The sequence below is a fragment of the Microcebus murinus genome, chromosome 7 (genome assembly GCF_040939455.1).
Source record: "Microcebus murinus isolate Inina chromosome 7, M.murinus_Inina_mat1.0, whole genome shotgun sequence".
NCBI classification, from domain to species: Eukaryota; Metazoa; Chordata; class Mammalia; order Primates; family Cheirogaleidae; genus Microcebus; species Microcebus murinus.
In genome coordinates, this window is record NC_134110.1 from 2,682,257 (window position 1) to 2,701,938 (window position 19,682).

Sequence of the window (19,682 nt, forward strand, 5' to 3'; positions counted from 1 at the left end):
ATATGGATGCCTTTCTCAGTGTACACGCATCTCCAGAAAGGCAGAATATTGGGAAACTTCTCTTAGTTAATCATGCCACTTTTGAAACCATTGAACAAAAACTGTAATGAATTGAGTGAAGTTTGAGATTAGACTCTGTTTCTGGAAAACTGACTCACCTACCCCTAAATTTATCAATTTGATATATCTATGATCTTGAGAGGCTATTTTATATTAGCCCAGACAGAAGAAAAAATCTGCTCAAAGAGAGAGAGAATAATACAAAGTATAACTATACCACAACTGGTCAATACAAAAGAGTATTCTCTCCTAAGTAGCCCTTCTGGGACACTGGACACTTAATGCCAGTGATGCTGTCAGTGTTTGCAACAGTTCCGGAACTCCTCGGTGGAGCTGAACATATCCTCAATGACAGCAAATCCTCATCACTGAGGATGTATTTGAGTTTTGAAGAAAGTGAAAAGTATTAAAAGCCAATTATAGTGAATGAGACGAGCTGGTTTCCAATCCTTTGTCCTGATACTTTAAGTGATGGTACAGTCATAACAGTGACAGAGGGGATGGTATAAAAGCTCTAAAGCCAAAGCAAAGCATATGGCTGGGACTTAAAAGGGCTGAACATAGCCTCTGCAGGTTGTAGAAATAATGTTGATTGGGGGCTGAAAAAGTCAACGTCCCTAATGACTGGGTAACAAATCCTTTTGCAGTTGAGGTTGTATTCTTTACTTTCAAAAGAAGACTTAATAGAATTGCCAGCGATATACATTACAAAATAATTTTTGGTGATAGACTGTAACATGAATTTTGGCATATAAGTCAGGAGTTCAAAGAACTGAATGACCTTGCTAAAATAAAATCCTTCCATTCCAGCCGTTTACTTATGAGAACAAGCTTTTCCAGTGTGCACACACAAAACAAACAAAATAAGACATCAACAGTAAAAGTTAACAATAAAACTATTGCTGAGCCCATGTCTGATTCTGGAAATGAATATGGACTATTTGTACAGCTCCACTCACCATCTATAAAGGCTGATTTCAAATGAAAATGTAATTTTTATGTGTTACCATTATTTACCAAAATTTGAAATATATTTATGTTGTTTTGATTGTGTACTAAAATTAAATTTAATAATAACTCAATTCAGGGGACATTTTCAATACTTAAAGCTTTATGGTCACAGGAAACTAATATAAATTAATTTCTTTGACTATACTTATTTTTTCATAAGTAGAATAATATAGTCAAGAAAAGACTTTAAACCATAAAAATACAAGATATTAGGATAAAATTCTATGAGGAGAGTAGCTTGAAAATGTGAGTGAAAGGGAAAAATACGTACAATATCCAAATTGTTAAAGTAGAACTCATTTATGCATTTTTTAAATGAAAGATGGCAAGGATAGAAATCATCATGGCATTTAGATTCCACTGGACAGAGTTTTGAAAATGTAACACTTTTATTTTAAAATGTCAGCATTCACAACATGTTAGAAGTTATATTCTTTGTAATTATTTAAATTTGTGATAAGAAATTTTAGATGTCAACCTCCATATATGTGAAAGGATATGTAAGTTTCTAAACAACTTTTAGTGGGTATATGAACAAAAAAGAACAGATAACTTCTTCCTTAACAATTTCCAGTGAAGTTTTATAGGGTGATGACATTTAGTCTGAGGATATCAGAAAAAGACTAAAGTGGGTCTTCACCCAGCAAACTCAATTATCCTTCAAGTTCAATTGCTTGAACTTGCTACCTCAAGTGCTACCTCCTTTCTGAAGCCTTTCCTGGCTCCTTCAAGTACTTTGTGCCTCATGGAAGTAATGGACACATGGTACCACTCATATGCAGTGTTACACTGTATCACAACTGTTTGCATGCATATCTCTGCAACCAGATTCTAAGCTTTTGGGAGGTAGTTGCAAGTTTTATTTAATTCCTAGCATGGTAGCTGACACTGAATAAACAGATGAATAGACATACTAATGTATGCATATGATGAACTGAACGTGTAGAGATCACTCAAAAGAGCTACAGAAACTTGAGCCAATTATGTCTCACTCTCTAGAAAATGAAAAGGTTAAGATTAAAATACGAAATACCAATGCTTGTTTTTTTCATCTTTGACTAATCCAGCTGCACTTTATTTGTTCTGCAGACTTACTCAATCATCTCTCCAGAAAGGGGAGACTAAGCTAATCTGACACGAAGTCTTGTCATACCTCTGGGACATTTTCCTTTTTCTCTTTTCTTTTCTCCCACAACCTGACCCCATGATGATTTCCAAAGAGGCTTCCTGCCTCTGGTTTTTCCCAATGTTAGGCTGTCTTGCCTCAATTATTTAAAATATGTTATTTTCTTCGAAAAAAAAATTGGAAGCTTCTTAGTAACTACTGGATCAAGGACATACTTCTCATGTCGCATCAGCATTTCCATGGTAACCTTCTAATTCTTAGGAACATGGGTTCTATCTTTAATCTAGATGAATTAGAGGGCTTTTCAACTTCTAGTCACTTCATGTCATTCATGCCTTTGCTCAGCCACCTCTGCTTGGCCATCTCCCACAGTGACTGTCTCCCCGGGTTCTTGCTTGCTCAAATTCTATCTTCAAGAATGGGTTGGCCGGGCGCTGTGGCTCACGCCTGTAATCCTAGCACTTTGGGAGGCCGAGGCGGGCGGATTGCTCAAGGTCAGGAGTTCAAAACCAGCCTGAGCGAGACCCCGTCTCTACCAAAAATAGAAATAAATTAATTGACCAACTAAAAATCTATATACAAAAAATTAGCCGGGCATGGTGGCACATGCCTGTAGTCCCAGCTACTCGGGAGGCTGAGGCAGTAGGATCGCTGAGCCCCGGAGATTGAGGTTGCTGTGAGCCAGGCTGACACCACGGCACTCACTCTAGCCTGGGCAACAAAGTGAGACTCTGTCTCAAAAAAAAAAAAAAAAAAAAGAATGGGTTAAACAGGCACAAAGACTTTCTGATCGACTCTGCTTCAAATTCTGTTTCTGCCAGATGTACTTAATATGAATTACATAGTAACATTATTATTAATGTCCTTAGTATTAATTATTTTTACTTACATTGATCCTTGTGGTCTCTCTCACACTGTCCTCCAACTGTTGTCATCTTTTTTTTAAATTTCAGATTACAGGGGTACAAATGCTTTGTTTACATAAATTGCCTTTGTGCTGCCAGGGTCACAGCTATAATGTGCCCACCCCCAGACAGCACACACCACACTTGTTAGGTGTGACTTTACCCAGCCCCTCTTCCCCCTTCCAGGAAAATCAGCAAGAAAAAATCAAACCACCCCATTAAAAAGTGGGCAAAGGACATGAACAGAAACTTTTCAGAAGAAGACAGAATAATGGCCAACAAACATATGAAAAAAATGCTAACCATCTCTAATCATCAGGGAAATGCAAATCAAAACCATAATGGGACATCATGTAACTCCCATGAGAATGCCCTTTATCAAAAAGTCCCAAAACAATAAATGTCGGCGTGGATGTGGAGAGATAAGAACACTCTTACACTGCTGGTGGGACTGCAGACTAGTGCAACCTCCAACTGTCTCCTTAAGTCCTTTGGGAGTAGGGACTATGCTCACATGCAACTTTTGTGTCCCCACACTGTAAGGTACCATGTTAGGCACACAGGAAAAACCTTAAAAGCCTGAGATTTAGTTAAAAGTGGCATGTTCTCAAATCTTACCTGAGACCACTCCATGGCGATCCACTTGGGGCAATCGAACAGGTTGCAAGTTTGCATAACCTTGGGTTTGGGTGCATACATGCACTTCCATTCTTCCACCTGCAGTATCTCTCCATGCATGGACTCCTCTACGCATACGAAGCTCCGTCTCTGAATCCCTCCTCCACAGGACACGGAACATGCAGTCCAAGGATTATGTTCCCAGCTCAAAAGCAAACAAATAAAAATATATTATTTATTTGTGAAGTGACTTGAAGTCATAAGACTTTACTTTCAGCTGCCACATACTGTGTTTAGTCACAAATACTTAACTTCTCTGAATCTGAGGTTTCTGTCAGATGGGAATAACACACCAGCCCTACATATCCTTCACAGGGCCATAGTGAGAATTAAATCAATTAAAATATGAAGTGTGAAAGCATCTTTACACTACCTCTGAACTATAACATACTAATGGACAATGTTACTAGAGGATCACAGAAATTCAACCATATTAGTCTTCTAGGAGTGAAAGGGGATGCAAATTTCTGATCGACTGCAACATTTGAGCTTCTGCTATAATACCCTGGTTGTTGGATGTACGCTTACCATCTCTAGTGATGGGAAATAGGGCCTTGCCCATTAGAGGCAGCCAGTTCATCTAATTCTCAGAAAGATATTTCTTATTGTTGAAGGGAAGTATGTTTTCCCTTAGCTCTGTAAAGCATCTGGTATCTAATCCTTGTACATTTTAGGCTATTGCTACATATGGCACAGTTCCTTGCAAACTACTTACAGCAAATTACAAAAAGAAAAAGAAAACATGTAACTCACCGAGGAAGAGGTTGGAAGTGGTCATAGGGCATAATCTCTTTAAATCCATCACTACAAATGAAATCATCGTGAGAATATCATTTCTAAATAAATTGATACATTTATTTTTTGATGGATTAATTATTTTTTATTTTAGAATATTACAGGGACACAAATACTTTGGTTACATATATCACCTTTGCACTGCCCAAGTCAGAGCTATAAGTATGCCCAACCCCCAGACACTGCATACTGTATCCATTAGGTATGAATTTACCCATCCCCTCCTCCCCCCATCTGCCTGATGCCCTATGAATATTATTAATAGTTCCATATGTGCACATAAGTATTGATCAATTAGTACCAATTTAATGGTGAGTACATGTGGTGCTTGTTTTTCCATTCTTGTGATACTTCACTTAAAAGAATGGGCTCCAGCTCCATCCAGGATATTACAAGGGGCATTAGCTTATCATTTTTTTATGATTAATGTGGTGATACCTCAAAGAACTCAAAGTAGAACTACCATTTGATCCAGCAGTTCCACTACGGGGTATTTACCCAAAGGAAAAAAAGACGTTCTATAAAAAATACATCTACACTAGGATGTTCATAGCAGCACAATTCACAATTGCAAAGATGTGGAAACAACCCAAGTGCCCATCAATATGAGTGGATTAATAAAATGTGGTATATGTATACCATGGAGTACTACTCAATTAATCCATTTATTTATTGACTAATATAAGATTTGACATCCCAAGAGACAGAGCTCTTTCAAATTGAAAACTAAAAATCCATAGTGTTATCAACCATTCCCCTAAATTCAGCCACCATCTTTGATTTTCAGGAACATCTCTGACAAAAAATATCCTCAGTTTTATATGAAAATATAGAAAATGGAGCTGGTGGTTTATTAATCAAAGGAAAATATTTCTCTCAATTGAGATAAATTTATTCCTTTTATTATCATGATTCTGATAAAATATATTAATGATATTAACACACTATCATAATAGTAGGATCCCTAGAAAACCACTTTATTTCACAGAATTTGTCCTTTGAAAGGCCTCTATTAATAACTAGTTCAACCAGGATTACAGGAAACGGGCAGTTTAGTGACAGGAAATGAAATCCACCAAGAACGCTTCTTTTCCACTTGCGCACGCTGCCCTAGCCAGCTGGCAGGTATTGGGAGATTCTGGGGCTTGATACTGTGCTGTTATTTTAAGATACTGCAGTGAAGCCAGGAAACTTCCCCAGGCAATCCAAGTCAGCAGGTACTAAATTATGCAATAGGATATTTCACACATAGCTTTTTTGCTTTGGCATTGAGACTCTTCACTTCCTTGCACAATGCATTATTTATACTAAATTTAGTGGGAACACTTCAAAAGTCAAAACCTGGTAATGGGTGACCCTATTTAAAAGCTGAAATGGTGAGTGAATGAAATTTATGACTGGCAGATGGACTAGGCATTGTACTTGGAAGAAGAGATCTTTAAAATTGCATATGTAGGAGATGCTTGAAAAGGTTCATTATAAAGAGCTCACAGACACATAGCTCCTGACAAGATGGAGCTAGACAGAGTGACCACATTAGTAAAGGTGTCCTAAGTCCTAATGACCACGGTTATAAACGTGAATGCAATCACCTGCCATCAGTGCATATTCGGACTCAGGAAATGGAGGTGAACTGCACTGCACAAGATCAATAAGTCTCAGTTGCAGCTAATTTATGTTCAAAGTAAAACGTGTGTGGACAATCACACCAACCTTGATGGGCAAGGGTCCATGCTACATTCCTTCAGTTTTGGTTTCGGTTTCACATTTTCAGGGTAGTAGTGGCAATAGTGGTCGGGAACAACCCTCTTCAAGCGGATATCCACACATTCTGCAGAATTTAGCTGATAACCTGGAGTGGTGCAAAAGGAAAGTCTGAATATTGCAACAGTCTCATGTTTACTTGGCAAAGTTATTGTTTGCCGAATACTTTTTTCTTCCGTCCTTAAGAAACTTACCTCAGTGGTTCTCAACCCCGGCTGTACAACGGGACCACACAGGAGCTATTAACATACACCTGCGCCCCAGTGCCCAGGCCCCTTCATGTTCCCATCAAGTCAGAAACACTGGGGCTGGGGGCCAGGAAATTAGTACTTTTAAAAAAAGGTTCTCAGGTTCTCCTAAGAACCTAAAATGTGAGGCCAAGATGGACAAAGACTACTTCAATTGACTTTGGTATGCTTAGCATTTATCACTAAAAAACTGTAATAGACTCCGTTTAAGACACATTTGGACCACAGGTGTGGGCTAGGCCAGTCAGTCATTCTCCTCAGTCCACGCCCCATGTCCTCATTGTCATCACAGCACTGTGCAAGGTCCCTCCCTGGTTTCCCTGTATTTCCCCATCTTCCCCTATTGCTACTCCCCTTCCAACACTCCCATCCCAATACCTCTTTTCATTTATTGTTTATATGTCCTTAAACATACAACCGTCCTATGTAATGTCACATGTGCATGTTCTTAACTCGATGAATAATAGTGTGTTTTAAATATTCTTTTGTTTTTCTACTTTTCTTCCTCAACGTTATGTGCTATCCTTGCACTGGATTGTTGCTGGATTGAATATTTCTTTCATAATGTTCTGTTGTTTGCATGTGCAGTTCCGCATTTTACTTATCTGCCTTCCTGGGGCACCTCCAATTGCAATAAACCTTCCAAATGGAGATTTAAGTCTGGTCTATACAGGGAGGAACAAAATCCGTTCCTGTATGTTAGATTCTGAGATAACAAACACATCCCAAATGTTCGCTATTCACACACTACCCTCCTCCCTCACAAGCCTGTAAAGGGGAAGGAATGGAAACTTATTCCTGACTCTATTAAATATAATTTGTCTCTGATGCAAGTGAACATTCTGATTAGATGACTGTTGTAAATTGAAAAAACAATTCACAAAATGGTGCTTCTATTTCTTGAAAGATCTGATTCAAGGTTTCCTGTCACTATGTAAGTGTCATGTGAAGTTAAATTTTTTTTTTTTAACAAAGAGCAATTTTCCAAAACTAGAATGAGCTCTTCAGAAAAAATATGCCCAAAGCCAAGCTCTCCACCTCAATCAACTGGTCTAAAGGCCTAAAAATACATTTAATGTCCTGATTGCTGAGAGGAATCTGATTTTATAAACCACTAGATAGCTTTCTGCAAGACATGGCTTGGATGTAAGCTGAGCGCAGAAGGGTGGACTGGTATGCATTATAAAAAGCAAGGTCGAAACCACAAAAATGAAAATCCAAATGCAGTCCATAAAATGTCACTTGGGTGCCAATATTTGTCAGAAATTCTACGCTATCAGATGGCGATGGCAATCTTGGTACTTTCTCCAGACGATCTCAACTGTCCCACGTCTATGACTACAGACAAGACGAGGAAAGTCCATCCAAGTCCCCCTGGTACCTTAGAGACCAGGAAACTAATTTTCTTCATTATCCAAAAACCTCTGAAATGCCATCCACACAAATCCTGTAGATTTCATTACTAATATAATTAAATTTTGGTAATGCTTTCCTTGTGGGTTTTATGCGTGTGTTTTTATTTCCCCCAAAACAAGTACAAAATGAGATTACAGCTCCTTGAGTCAGAGAAAATATTTGTTTTAAATGGAAACACACTTCTAAGAGAAGAAGACAGAGAGCATTCAGGTGTTTATAATTTGAGAAGAGAATTAATTTTTCCTCTTTAATTTTATCACAGCTTAGAGATAACAAAAAGGGAAAGAAGACAGATTGCCTTTCTGTATTATGAACAAACATACTGAAATTCTGCCAGTGTGCAGACAACGACAGGCACCCCTAAAACACCTAAAATCTCTCTCCTGTTCTTACACCCACTGTTATCTTTGGGGACAATCTTACTGCTAAGTGCTCCCACCCACATTTATGGTTCCAGCAGGACTGACTGTATATTTCCATAGGCACTCAAGTATGAGAAACACCTATACTCCTCCCAAGAATTTAATCAACTGAACTTAGCTGAATCCTACTATAAAATGCACCCTTTGCCCCAGCAGAAAGCTGATCTTCATCTTATGGGTCCAAATGGGAATGTCTCTCTGAATAACCGTGTAGGAGCTAAGGAATAAATTAAAAAGAAAGAAATGTCTGAGTTGAGCATGGTGGTGCATGCTTATAGGCCCACCTACTTGGGAGGCTGAGGGAGGAGGATTGCCTGAACCCAGGAGTTTGAGGCCAGCCTGGGCAACATAGCAAGACCCTGACTCTAAAAATAAAAGTAAAAAAAAAATTTTTAAAAAAAAGATGTTTAGTTTTTCCCAAAGTAAAAGAACCCCCACCATTTCTTTGCTTTTATTTTGGGGTCCATAAGAGACTCTCGTCTTCCCTGAAGCTGCGTAGCCCATTGGACTCGAAGGTGATGGGATTCAGCTTTTGAGTGTAAACACACTTGCAAGTATCTGCAGTTATGTCCCATTCACTTTTAGAGGTTTCCACGGTGACCCTAGTTGTATATGTGTCGCATCACCCCTTACCAGGATCACTGAGAACTCCAGGAGGGGATAGCCAAGGAGCTGCATGCCACGCAGAAGCATTTCTGACAAAATTCAGGTTTAGATTCCTACATAACAGATACTTCCCGAATGCTCACTAATTGCACGATGTTCCTTGGCATACGTCCTCTCGTTTTTGCCCCCCACTGTGCTATCAGGGGGAGAGTGTATTTACAGATGAGAAAGTGAGGCCCAAAGATGTTTCAGGCTGATTAGTAGCAAGGCAAAAAGTGAATCCAGATCCTCAAATTCCAACTTCACTGCTTGCTCCGTGAGGCCATGTAAACTCTGGCAGGCAGATTTGGGAGGGTAGGATTGGCCAAAAAGTTTCTGAGACCTGGGTTTGGAGGCCCAGCTTGTAGTCTCAGTTCCAAACAGGGTTTTACCTCCATTGGCTTTAAGAGACATAAAATGTTTTTAAGAATTTTTCTCAGAGCCCACCGGAGAGTCAGGGACTCAAGTACCTAAAAGAGATTTCGCCTCATGAAAATGCTTATAGGCTGGGCACAGTGGCTCACGCCTATAATCCCAGCACTTTGGGAGGACAAAGTAGGAGGATCGCTTGAGCCTAGGAGTTTGAGACCAGCCTGGGCAACATAATGAGACTCCATCTCTACAAAAACTTAAAAAATAAAAAAAATTAACCAAGTGTGGTGGCACATGCCTATAGTCCCAGCTACTAGGGAGGTGTGAAGCAGGAGGCTGGCTTGAGCCCAGGAATTCAAAGTTGCAGCAAGCTATGATTGTGCTACTGCATTTTACCCCAGAAGACAGAGTGAGACCCTGTCTCTAAATAGATAAAATTGAAACTATAATAAAAATGCTTATAATGCTCAACAAAATTCAGAAGGAATTTAAAATAAACTGAGAGAATGGCAGGAACCTGAAGATTATTTATCCCATTATTGTTTTCTTATATTTATTTTTGTGATTGTATTCTATTTATGACAAGACATAACAGTTTTCCATTTAAGGTAGTAGTATTAAAATTTTTTTATAAATATCTTTATTTAAGTTGAAAAATGTCATTGTAAAAGAAAATCCTTAAGTAAATAATAGTGCAGGGCTAACACAGATATGGTAAAAATAGTGGCATTAATGTGGCTACAGCTGATATCCAAAGATACTGCTTTAGAGAGGTGATAGTTCTCAAACTTGAGGTGTACCATAACCTCCTGGAGGATCTGCACTGTTCACTAGCTGTCCTTTACAACCCGGATCCCAGCTGTACTATTTACTAGCTGAACAACCCTGTGTATGTTCTTCACCCCGCCCCCTGCCCAGCACTAGTTTATAACTATCTATTCCTTGATTTAAAAGATCAGTTCAGAAAAAGAGAACCATTTTGACAGTGGCTTTGGCCACCTCCTCATTTGCACCAGGGAGTCACTGTTTCTCCATATCAAATAGACCATTCTCCTCCACCTGAGCCTGAAAGATATTTCTTTTGCAGCACATGTGTGGAGCCCCAGATTACACTTGTCTCAAAACCTTCCCCAACTATCTACGAAAACTTTGAACTAAGCAGGCAATAAGCAGGACTTTCCCCTTACCAACTGGTAGAGACCCTTTCTTGTGTTGGTGAGTTGATACTCTCACACTGGTGCAGAGATAAGGTAGAAATCTAATGTTAGAACCAACACCCCCATTAACTTGATCAGGCTGCCCAAGTAATTCCATTTCTCTACTTTAAGGACAATCAAGAGAGAAATGCAGTAACACATGGAAACTTGTTTGTTTCCAGCTTTTTGTTAAAAGTAAAAGGTGTTTTCCAAATCTAGTTTTTCACCTGTCTTCAAGAATAAAGGCAAATGATCACATTCATTAACGCCACCACATTCCAGGCTGCTGAGTCAGGTGCTGTGTGATTAGACATCTCTAATAACCACATCTATTTAAAAATCAGCTTCAAAAACACAGATGTGTAACCTGTAACGCTAAGCTCTAAGTATTCACGAACAAAGTCTGTGCCTCACCTCCTCCACACGTCACAGTGCAGGGAAAGAAGTCGGTTTGTCTCCACTGATGACTGATGGGCTGGTAAAAGAAGAACTGAACCACACTGTCTTTGGCCACAGTGTACCTGGTCTGGACAGAGAGAACTGTGATAACACATTTGCATACAATGAGCTAGTGCTTTCTACACCTTTCAAAACGAGATGGATGTTCTTCACCTATGTATACAACCACATGTCTACCCCAATAAACCATGGTACATGAAGATTCCAAGGATTTTAAGATGCAATAACATTTCATTTAGATTTTTCATAAATGGGGGCTCATATGTCTTCAGAAAATCTCTAATAACCTAGAAAAAGAGAACCATTTTGACAGTGGCTTTGGCCACCTCCTCATTTGCACCAGGGAGTCACTGTTTCTCCATATCAAATAGACCATTCTCTTCCACCTGAGCCTGAAATCTCTAATAATCTAGAAAAATGGAATCATTTTTCTAGATAATTCCATGACTGTAGATGGGTTCACAAAAATGTAGGTGGATGTGTTTGTTTGTTTAACATTTTTTTCTTCCTGAAACATTTTATTTAATTTTCATGGCAATAGAGATTGAGACTTAAACTAGGTTTGCTTAAAAACTTAGCATATCATTGGGATTATTACATTTTTAATAGTAACTTTAAGCAGATCCTTCTGATAAGTCCTTCTAAAAGCATAATTGCAGAAACTCAACTCCAGTGTACACAAGCACATACATGGTGTTTACTCATAAACATTCTAGTACCTAAGTAAAAGGTAGGTACACTCCTGAGAGTGACTAAGCAACTGAATACAGAAGTTCACTTTCAGGTGATTTTACTCAGGCAGAAAATCCTCACTATACTTTTTTCTTTTCTTCCCTAATGACTAAACAATTGTATGGACTGAGGAAAATTCCCAGAATGCAGTGAAAGGAAAAAAAGACAGAGAAAACAAAAGTTAAGCTCATGGAGGATAGATCCAGCATGCAATAGGGAGTTTAAGATTACATACTTGAAAATTACCAAGAGAACAGATTTTAAGTGTTCTCACTACAAAAAACAGTATGTGAGGTAACACACATGTTAACTAGCTCTATTTAGCCATTCCACAATATAGACATACGTTAAAACATTGTGCTGTGCACCATACACACATACAAGTTTTGTCAATGAAAAAAATTTGGCAAGATTAATGTGTCAGAAAAACCTCTGGAAAATGTAGCTGGGAAGAAAAACTAAGAAATAAGATTATAAAAATTATAACAATAAAAATAAATATGATATAAAAAGAATATTCCATATATGAAAAATACTCATGCTATTTTTAGTGGAAGAAGCCAGTGTACAAAATAATAGAGCTTAATTTTTTTAAGGAAATTTTTAAAAAGCCTATCAACAAATTGGCTACAATATTTCTAAAAAAAAAATGGTAGAGACAACAGACAGAATAAGAGGAACTATTTGATTATATAATTGCTGAGAATTCCCTACATCATAAGAAAGACAGGAATTTAAGTTAAAAATGCTCTCTGAGTTCCAAGGAGCCATTTTTACAAATATAACAAGGATAAAGAAAAATCCTAAAAGTTATCAGAAAGAATAAAATTATTATAGGTAAAAAAAGAGTGAAAATCAGATTGGCATCAGATTTCTCATATGTAATGCTGGATGCAAGAAAACAAAATCATATCTTCAAAATGATGAGAGAAAAGAATTTTGGCTCTAGAATTCTATAACTAAAGTATTAATCAGCAACCAATAATCAATTATCAATCTATAATCAAGTTATCAGTCATCAATCAGTAAAATAAAAATATTTTCAGACACAAAATAAATGACTCTGAAACATCACCTCTCAAAGTCACTCATTGGAACAAATAAGAAAAAACTACTAAAGAATGAACTGAACAAGCACTGGTAGACATACAGAAGAAGTAATGTGATTTAAGAAGCAATGATGAAATAAATCAGTAAAGCTTATGAGTAAATCTAAACAAGGGTTGATTAAAAAAATAGTTTGATGTATTTGATTATAAAATAGTATAAAAACTCCAGACACAAGATGTGGGTAGAGGGAGGGAGGGGCAGGCTCATGGAGACAGGGTGGGTGGGGCCAGCCCCAGGGTTACAGAGGGAGAATACGTTGCTAAGAAGCTCTGTCTCTGGCTATGGCTAAACTGCTTGCCTCTGATGACTCCTCCCAGTGAGAATAAGTAAAAATGCTACATAAAATATTTTTTAATGTAGTTTAAAGCACTGGAGAATTATCACGCTAGGGAGGATTTGCAGGGCCAAGATCCCAGACACTGAGGAAGCAGAAGTGTGAGCACAACATTTGGCACCACATTTGGCATCACCTTTTTGCTCAAGGCATTTTCCAGTTTGCAAGTGGTGACTGAGCGGCTGAGAAGCTGGGCAGACCTGTCATCAGACTCCTGGAACAGAGGGAGCAGACACTGGAGCTCAAGGCCTGCCAAGGCAGTGGGGGTGTTGGTAGAAATCCCAGGCTCGCAAGTGGGACCCCAAAAGGCCCTCTCTTATGTATAAAAGTGAACTGGAAATAGACGAGCCTTCAAAGGGAATAAAGCCCAGGTTCAAATTATTTTAATTTCTTGTTGGATGAAGGTGACAGGTTCCCAACCTAGCTGTCTTCTAGAAGCAAAAATAGTTGCAGCCAAAATAGCCCAGTTGGGAGAGGGTTAGACTGAAAATCTAGAAGCAAAAAATAATCTTGTCTCAAATTATATTTACAACCTTTCTTCCACAATACACAGCACAAAGTTTAAAAATTACTAGAAATGCAAAAAATAAAATTTAACAATAACTAAAAAAGTGAAAAAATAGATAGTATAAACATAATATTTATATCCAGGTATTGGTGTTAACTGACAAAAACTTAAAAACTTCAGTATACCACTACTGCTCCCTGCAACTCCAGCCTTGGCTTCATGTCTTATTCCCTTGATGGAGGAGCCCAGCAACAGCTTACACTATTTCCAGTCATAAAACATCAGTGTTGGCACAGAGCTTTTGCCTTGGGCTCTGTTTTTTAGAGAACCTGGACTAAGATACTATGATTAAAATGTTCAAGAAATTAAATGATAAGATGGGGAATTTCACTGGAAATGAAGAAGCTATAATAAAAATAAATGGAAATTCCAAAAATAAAAAGTGCAATAATTCAAATCAGTATCTCGATGGATTAATTTAACAGTATATTAGACTAGAGTTTGGCAAGTATTTTCTTAAAGAGCCAGATAGCAAACATTTTAGGTTTTCAGGCTACATGGTCTCTGTTGTAACTAGTCCACTCTGCTGGTATAGTGCAAAAGTAGACATCAATAATATGTAAACAAATGGGGGAGGCTGTGTTCTAATAAAACTTTATTTACAAAAACAGATGGATGGCTTGCTGGACATAATCTGCTCACCCCTAGATTAGAGATATCTGAGTAGAGAATTAGTAACATGACAGATGAGAAGAAAGTAGAAACTAGACATAGCAGATAAAGGGAAATGTATAATTGTAGTCCCAGAAAGAGAAACAAAATGCTTAGGTCAGAAGCTACTCTGAAAAGGTGACAAATGAAAATCTGCCCAAAACTGATGGTGGATATCAAGCCACAGACTCATGAGGCATCATGAACCTCAAGCTGAAGAAAGCCATGAGTTACATCATAGCCAAAGTGATGAAAACTAAATATAAAGAGAAAACACTTAAAAGCAGATGAAGAAAAAAGGACACATTACCTTCTAAAGGAACAAAGATAAGACTGACAGCTGACTTCTTAGAGAATAAATGGAAGCCAGAAGACAATGGAGAGATATCTTCAAAGTGCTGAAACAAAATAGTTTCATAATGATAAAAGGGTCAGTTCACTAGGAAGATGACATGATTCTACATGTGAATGTATCTAACAACTTAGCCTCAAAATATATAATGCAAAGTGCATAGCCATAGTGGTAGTTTTAGCACCTATCTCATGGTAAAGTAGAATAAGCACAAAAAAGTCAGGAAGGTTATAATTTTGAATGACATAAAATAATAAACATGACCTATTTGACATATGTAGAACATTGTATCCAACAATGAAGACTATACATCATATTCTTCCAAAATTTATATTATGAGCTACAAACCAAATTTTAGAAATTTCAAAAGGTTAAAATAATATGGAATATGTTCTTTTACCACAGCAGAATTAAGCTTTAAAGATAAATCATAAAATATTTCCACATGCTTTGATTTTATACTTCTAAATAATAAGTCAAAGAATGTACAACAATGAAAATTATATAATAATGTAATTGACTGATGAAGGAAAACATTTCATATCAAAATTTATGAAATTAAATATAGGGCATTGTTTGAGAGATATGTATAGACTTAAATTAATGTTATAAAAAAGAATAGAAATCCATGATATAAACATCCATTTGAAGAAGTTAGAAAAAGAACAGCAAATTGAATCTAGAGAAAGTAGAAAGATGAACATATTATAATAAAGATAGGAGTAGACATTAATGATAAGGAAATGAAACTACATTTAAAAAGAGCTATAAAGCCAAAAGTTGTTTTTGTGAAAAGTCTAACAGAATTTATAACCCTCCAACATGACTCATCAAGAAAAAAAGAAAGTAGGCACAAATAACCAATATCAAGAATGAGAAGGAGGACTCACCACAGTGGCAAAGATTTCTTAATCGGGATACAAATAGCACTAAGCATAGAGTTAAGGATTGATATACTATGCTATGATAAAGTTGAAGACTTTTATATAGGGAAATTGAGAGCCCTAAATACATTTAATGGAGAAAAATATGAAAATAGAATGAATGAAGAATTCAGCTCTAGAAGCTAAAAATACAATACCAAAATAAACCCATGTAAAGGTAAAGAAATAAAAATTTCTATAAATAGAAATTAAAAAAAAAACCCTTTCAGTTAATCACCAAAATTAAAATCTAATCCTTAGATGTCTCAGAGACAGTATTTGGATGGTTGGAACAAAACAAAAATTAGACAAGGAACCAATAAACAAGTTTAGTAATGAAAGAGACATAGTTATAGGTGCAGAGAAGATTTTTTTTAATGATAAGGGAGTACTATGGTTACATTTGAAAAGTTTGAAAAAGTAGATGAATTAGATACTTCTCTAGAAAAATGTAAACTCCAAAATTGGCTCAAAAAATAAGCCTAAGAGAAAACTGAAATTGCTTATAAGTACTCTCCCTTACTCACAAAAAGAAAAAGAAGAAGAGAAAGAAAGGGCATGAAACCCAGATGTTTTTCAAAAAGAGATAATGCTTATTGTAACAGGCACATTTCTTTGTCTACCAGCATCCATTTCCCCTTCTCATTGTACAGAGACTGATTTTGTTCCAGTGTTCAATCTCCCTCATGTGTCTTCAGTAAATCCTGGTTATCCTAAATGAACATCGGTCACAGGTGCCTTGCTAGGTGTAAGACCACGAGAATCCTCTGCTCAGATGCACAACTGCAAAGGGTGTACTTGGCTAACAGCCCGAGTTCCAGGTCATGCTCTCCATGGGCTGCTCCCAGCCAGGGACTGACCACAGCAGGGCACTAAGTCAGGCCTGTTCCCACGAGACACCAGAGTCCTGGGAGAGAGGACTCAGGCTCAGGGCCTCCCCTGCAGCTTTGTTGAACACTCATAGAACTACCGCACTCTTGCTTCCTTCCCCCTCTCCTTCACTCGAGATCAGATCCACTGCAGTCTGGCAGCAATTCCAGCCTCACCCTGTGTCCAGCCCCATTCTTGTTCCTAACAGGCATTCCCCAAATAAATTTCCTGGACATCTCATCCTGTCTTGGCAGCTGCTTCTCAGAGGATCCAGAGACTAACACACTAAGGGAAGGTGTAGACCCAATTCTTGTCAATGATTAGAGGTCTACTGTGGTGCTTCTGAGAAAAGTTTTCCTTCCTAAGAAGGTTCACAAGAAAGAAAAAGATCTATTGGACTTCTGGACATTTCCTGTCTGTGTGTGGCACCTGTATCTGTGCCTAGTACTCTCAGTGCAGGACAAGTGCACAGCAGCTTACCTAAATCCATGCTCCCCAACCTCAAACAGGCTCTTAATGCTGCCAGTAAGCACACTGCTTTCCCCCAGTCCACTGACTCTCCCACTTTCTAAGACAAACATTTCATGCTTCTTTCTCAGTCCTCAAACTTCTAACTCCTTCCACATCGTCACTCTCAACTGATAACCTTGCTCCATTTTGAAAGAAAACATAAGTAGGAAAAAAGTAGGGAATACGCAGGCATGACTCCTCTACATCCATCTCCAGTTAATCTATTCCTCACGACCTGCTTCCTTCCTCTCTCCAGGAAAACGGTCACCAGCAGAGGAGAGCCCGGGAGCCTTGAGAAATACATCGGGTCTCCCCACCTGCCCAGCTGCAGACCAGAGGTGCTGAACCCCAACAAGGACATTTGAAAGGCAAAGAAAATGGAAATATGAACACCCACTTCTGATTGGTCTCAAATAATTGTTCTTTTCACAAATATACTTGCAGTGATCCTGCCTGTTTACAGATGTTTTTCACTTAACTAAATAGAAATAGTTGATGAACATGAGCAGGATTCCCACAGGGAGAATCAGTGCCAGTGAACCTGGCTGTGTTCTGTCCTGGTAGGGGCTGGCCGACTCCTCTGGTGACCAGCCCTTTCCAAGTTCCCCGTGTGCCACACAGTCTCTGTGGCACAGCCAGGACTCCTGTCAAGCTGGCCTGGCTCAGGGCTCTGTACCCGGGAGACCACTTGCTCTACTGTCCACGCCAGGAGACTTTTGAGACTGAAAGGAAGAGCTAGTAATTAACCCAGAGCAGCAGGTATAAATTGGGCCTTTTCCGAAAAAAGCATGATACATGCTCCCTCTCTACCTCGACCCCTCAGCTAAAGGGTCATTTGCCATCATCATGTCAACCCCTGGCCAGCTGAGAGTACGTAGAATTTTCTAGAAGTCTTCCATACCACATGGAAGCCGAGGGGGACTCTGGGCGCTAAGTTCAGACTCTGCCTGTGACTAAACCTTTCATGACACTAATGCCAATTTCATTCTGATGTGGCTTCCCCAGGTGTTTGTTGATGGAGGTGGGCATCCTATGAGGCATTTTCCTTTTGCATTTCTAAACAACAGATGGAACAAAAGGTCCTTTTCTGCTTTGGCTTTCCTTAAAACCTTCCTTGCTCTGGAGAGTGACTGCCATCAGGACACACGTCTCCCTGCCTGTCCCCTCCATCCTGCCCCTTCTTTCCTTCCTTTGTCCACAGTCCCTCGAGGCAGAGGGAGCATCTCTCAATGTCTGTGCAGACATGCCCCATGGTGTGTGTCTTCCTAAGGACTCTATAGCCATATCTCAGCCTTCCGGCAGAAGGGGCATCCTTACCGTATTATAGAAGAAATGCTACAGGTTAGTGCCCTAAGCTTGCCCCTTGAAATGGCGTGGGAACTAAATCAATTCAGAAAATCTTCATCTCTCCCCATTATGCCTGACTTTTAAAGTAAAAGTCCAAACTAAATAATAATAAAACTCATCTTACTTCAATATTCAAAAGTTAAACATTAATGCTTTCTCTTTGCATTTCTGCTGACAGCCCAATCGCCCACCTGCAAAACCACTGCTCTCAAGTCTCCAGGGCAGATGGCTTCACTGACAAAGAAGATGGCCAAGTACAAAGAATGGTGAAAGGCAAATAGAAGTTAACATTTACAAAAGCATATGGCCCCTATTTGATTAGGAAAATGAGTTTTATAGCAATGGTAAGAAAATGAATTCAAATTCAACTACCTGGCTTGGTCACTTCAAAATAGTTTCCAATATGTGTGGGATAAATTTTTTTAGTATAAAGCTATTCATGGCATGTATGCATTTATACATATAACTTAGCTGTGAATTATGGTAATTACTAGAGCAGTATTTGAATTGATTTAACCAAGAAATTTCCCTTAATAGACTACATTATAGAAAAATATGCAATATTCTACCTTTGGGATTAATGGCAAATAGGAGGAGAGATGGAATCCTAACTGAGAGGCATGATGAAATAGGTAAATTTTCTTTTCTTTTGGCATTGTTATGGGTTGAACTGTGTCCTTCCCAAAAAGATACACTGGAAGTCCCAGCCCACAGTATCTCAGAATATGATCTTATTTGGAAATAGGATCTTTGCAGATGTAACTAAGATGATGTCATTAGGGTGGGCTCTAATCCAATATGAGTGGTGTCCTTATGAAAAGGGGAAATTTGGACACAGAGGCAGACATGCGCAGAGAGGAGATGGTATGAGAACAAAGAGAGAATGTCTGAGCCTTGTGACTTTAGCAGAGACAGGCCGGGCGCACACCTATAATCCCAGCACTTTGGGATGTCAAGGCAGGAGCATTGTTTGAGCCCAGGAGTTTGAGAACAGCCTAGGGAGCATATAAGACACTATCTCTACCAAAAAAAAAAAAAAAAGAAGAAGAAAGAAAAGAATTTAGGAGAGACATGAAACAGATTCTCCCTTACAGCCCTCAGTAGGAACCAATCCTTTGCCTCCAGAACTGTGCGGCAATGAATTCAGTTGTTTAAGCCATGCAGTCATGGTACTCTGTTACAGCAGCC

At 38.5% G+C, this 19,682-nt stretch overlaps 1 protein-coding gene across 2 annotated transcripts in view; it reads right to left on the reverse strand.

The window, feature by feature from the left end:
- Positions 1-19,682, reverse strand: part of ADAMTSL3 (ADAMTS like 3) — a 283,266-nt gene that overhangs the window by 101,662 nt on the left and 161,922 nt on the right. Inside the window, exons 10-14 of one of the 2 annotated variants that reach the window (XM_076004699.1) lie at positions 13,410-13,487; positions 11,053-11,164; positions 6,289-6,427; positions 4,534-4,584; positions 3,721-3,925 (exon numbers count right to left, since the gene is read on the reverse strand). In XM_076004699.1, the coding sequence (XP_075860814.1) occupies positions 3,721-3,925; positions 4,534-4,584; positions 6,289-6,427; positions 11,053-11,164; positions 13,410-13,487 (585 nt within the window). The remainder of the gene's footprint in view (positions 1-3,720; positions 3,926-4,533; positions 4,585-6,288; positions 6,428-11,052; positions 11,165-13,409; positions 13,488-19,682) is intronic. The other variant, XM_012751691.2, reaches the window with a different exon arrangement.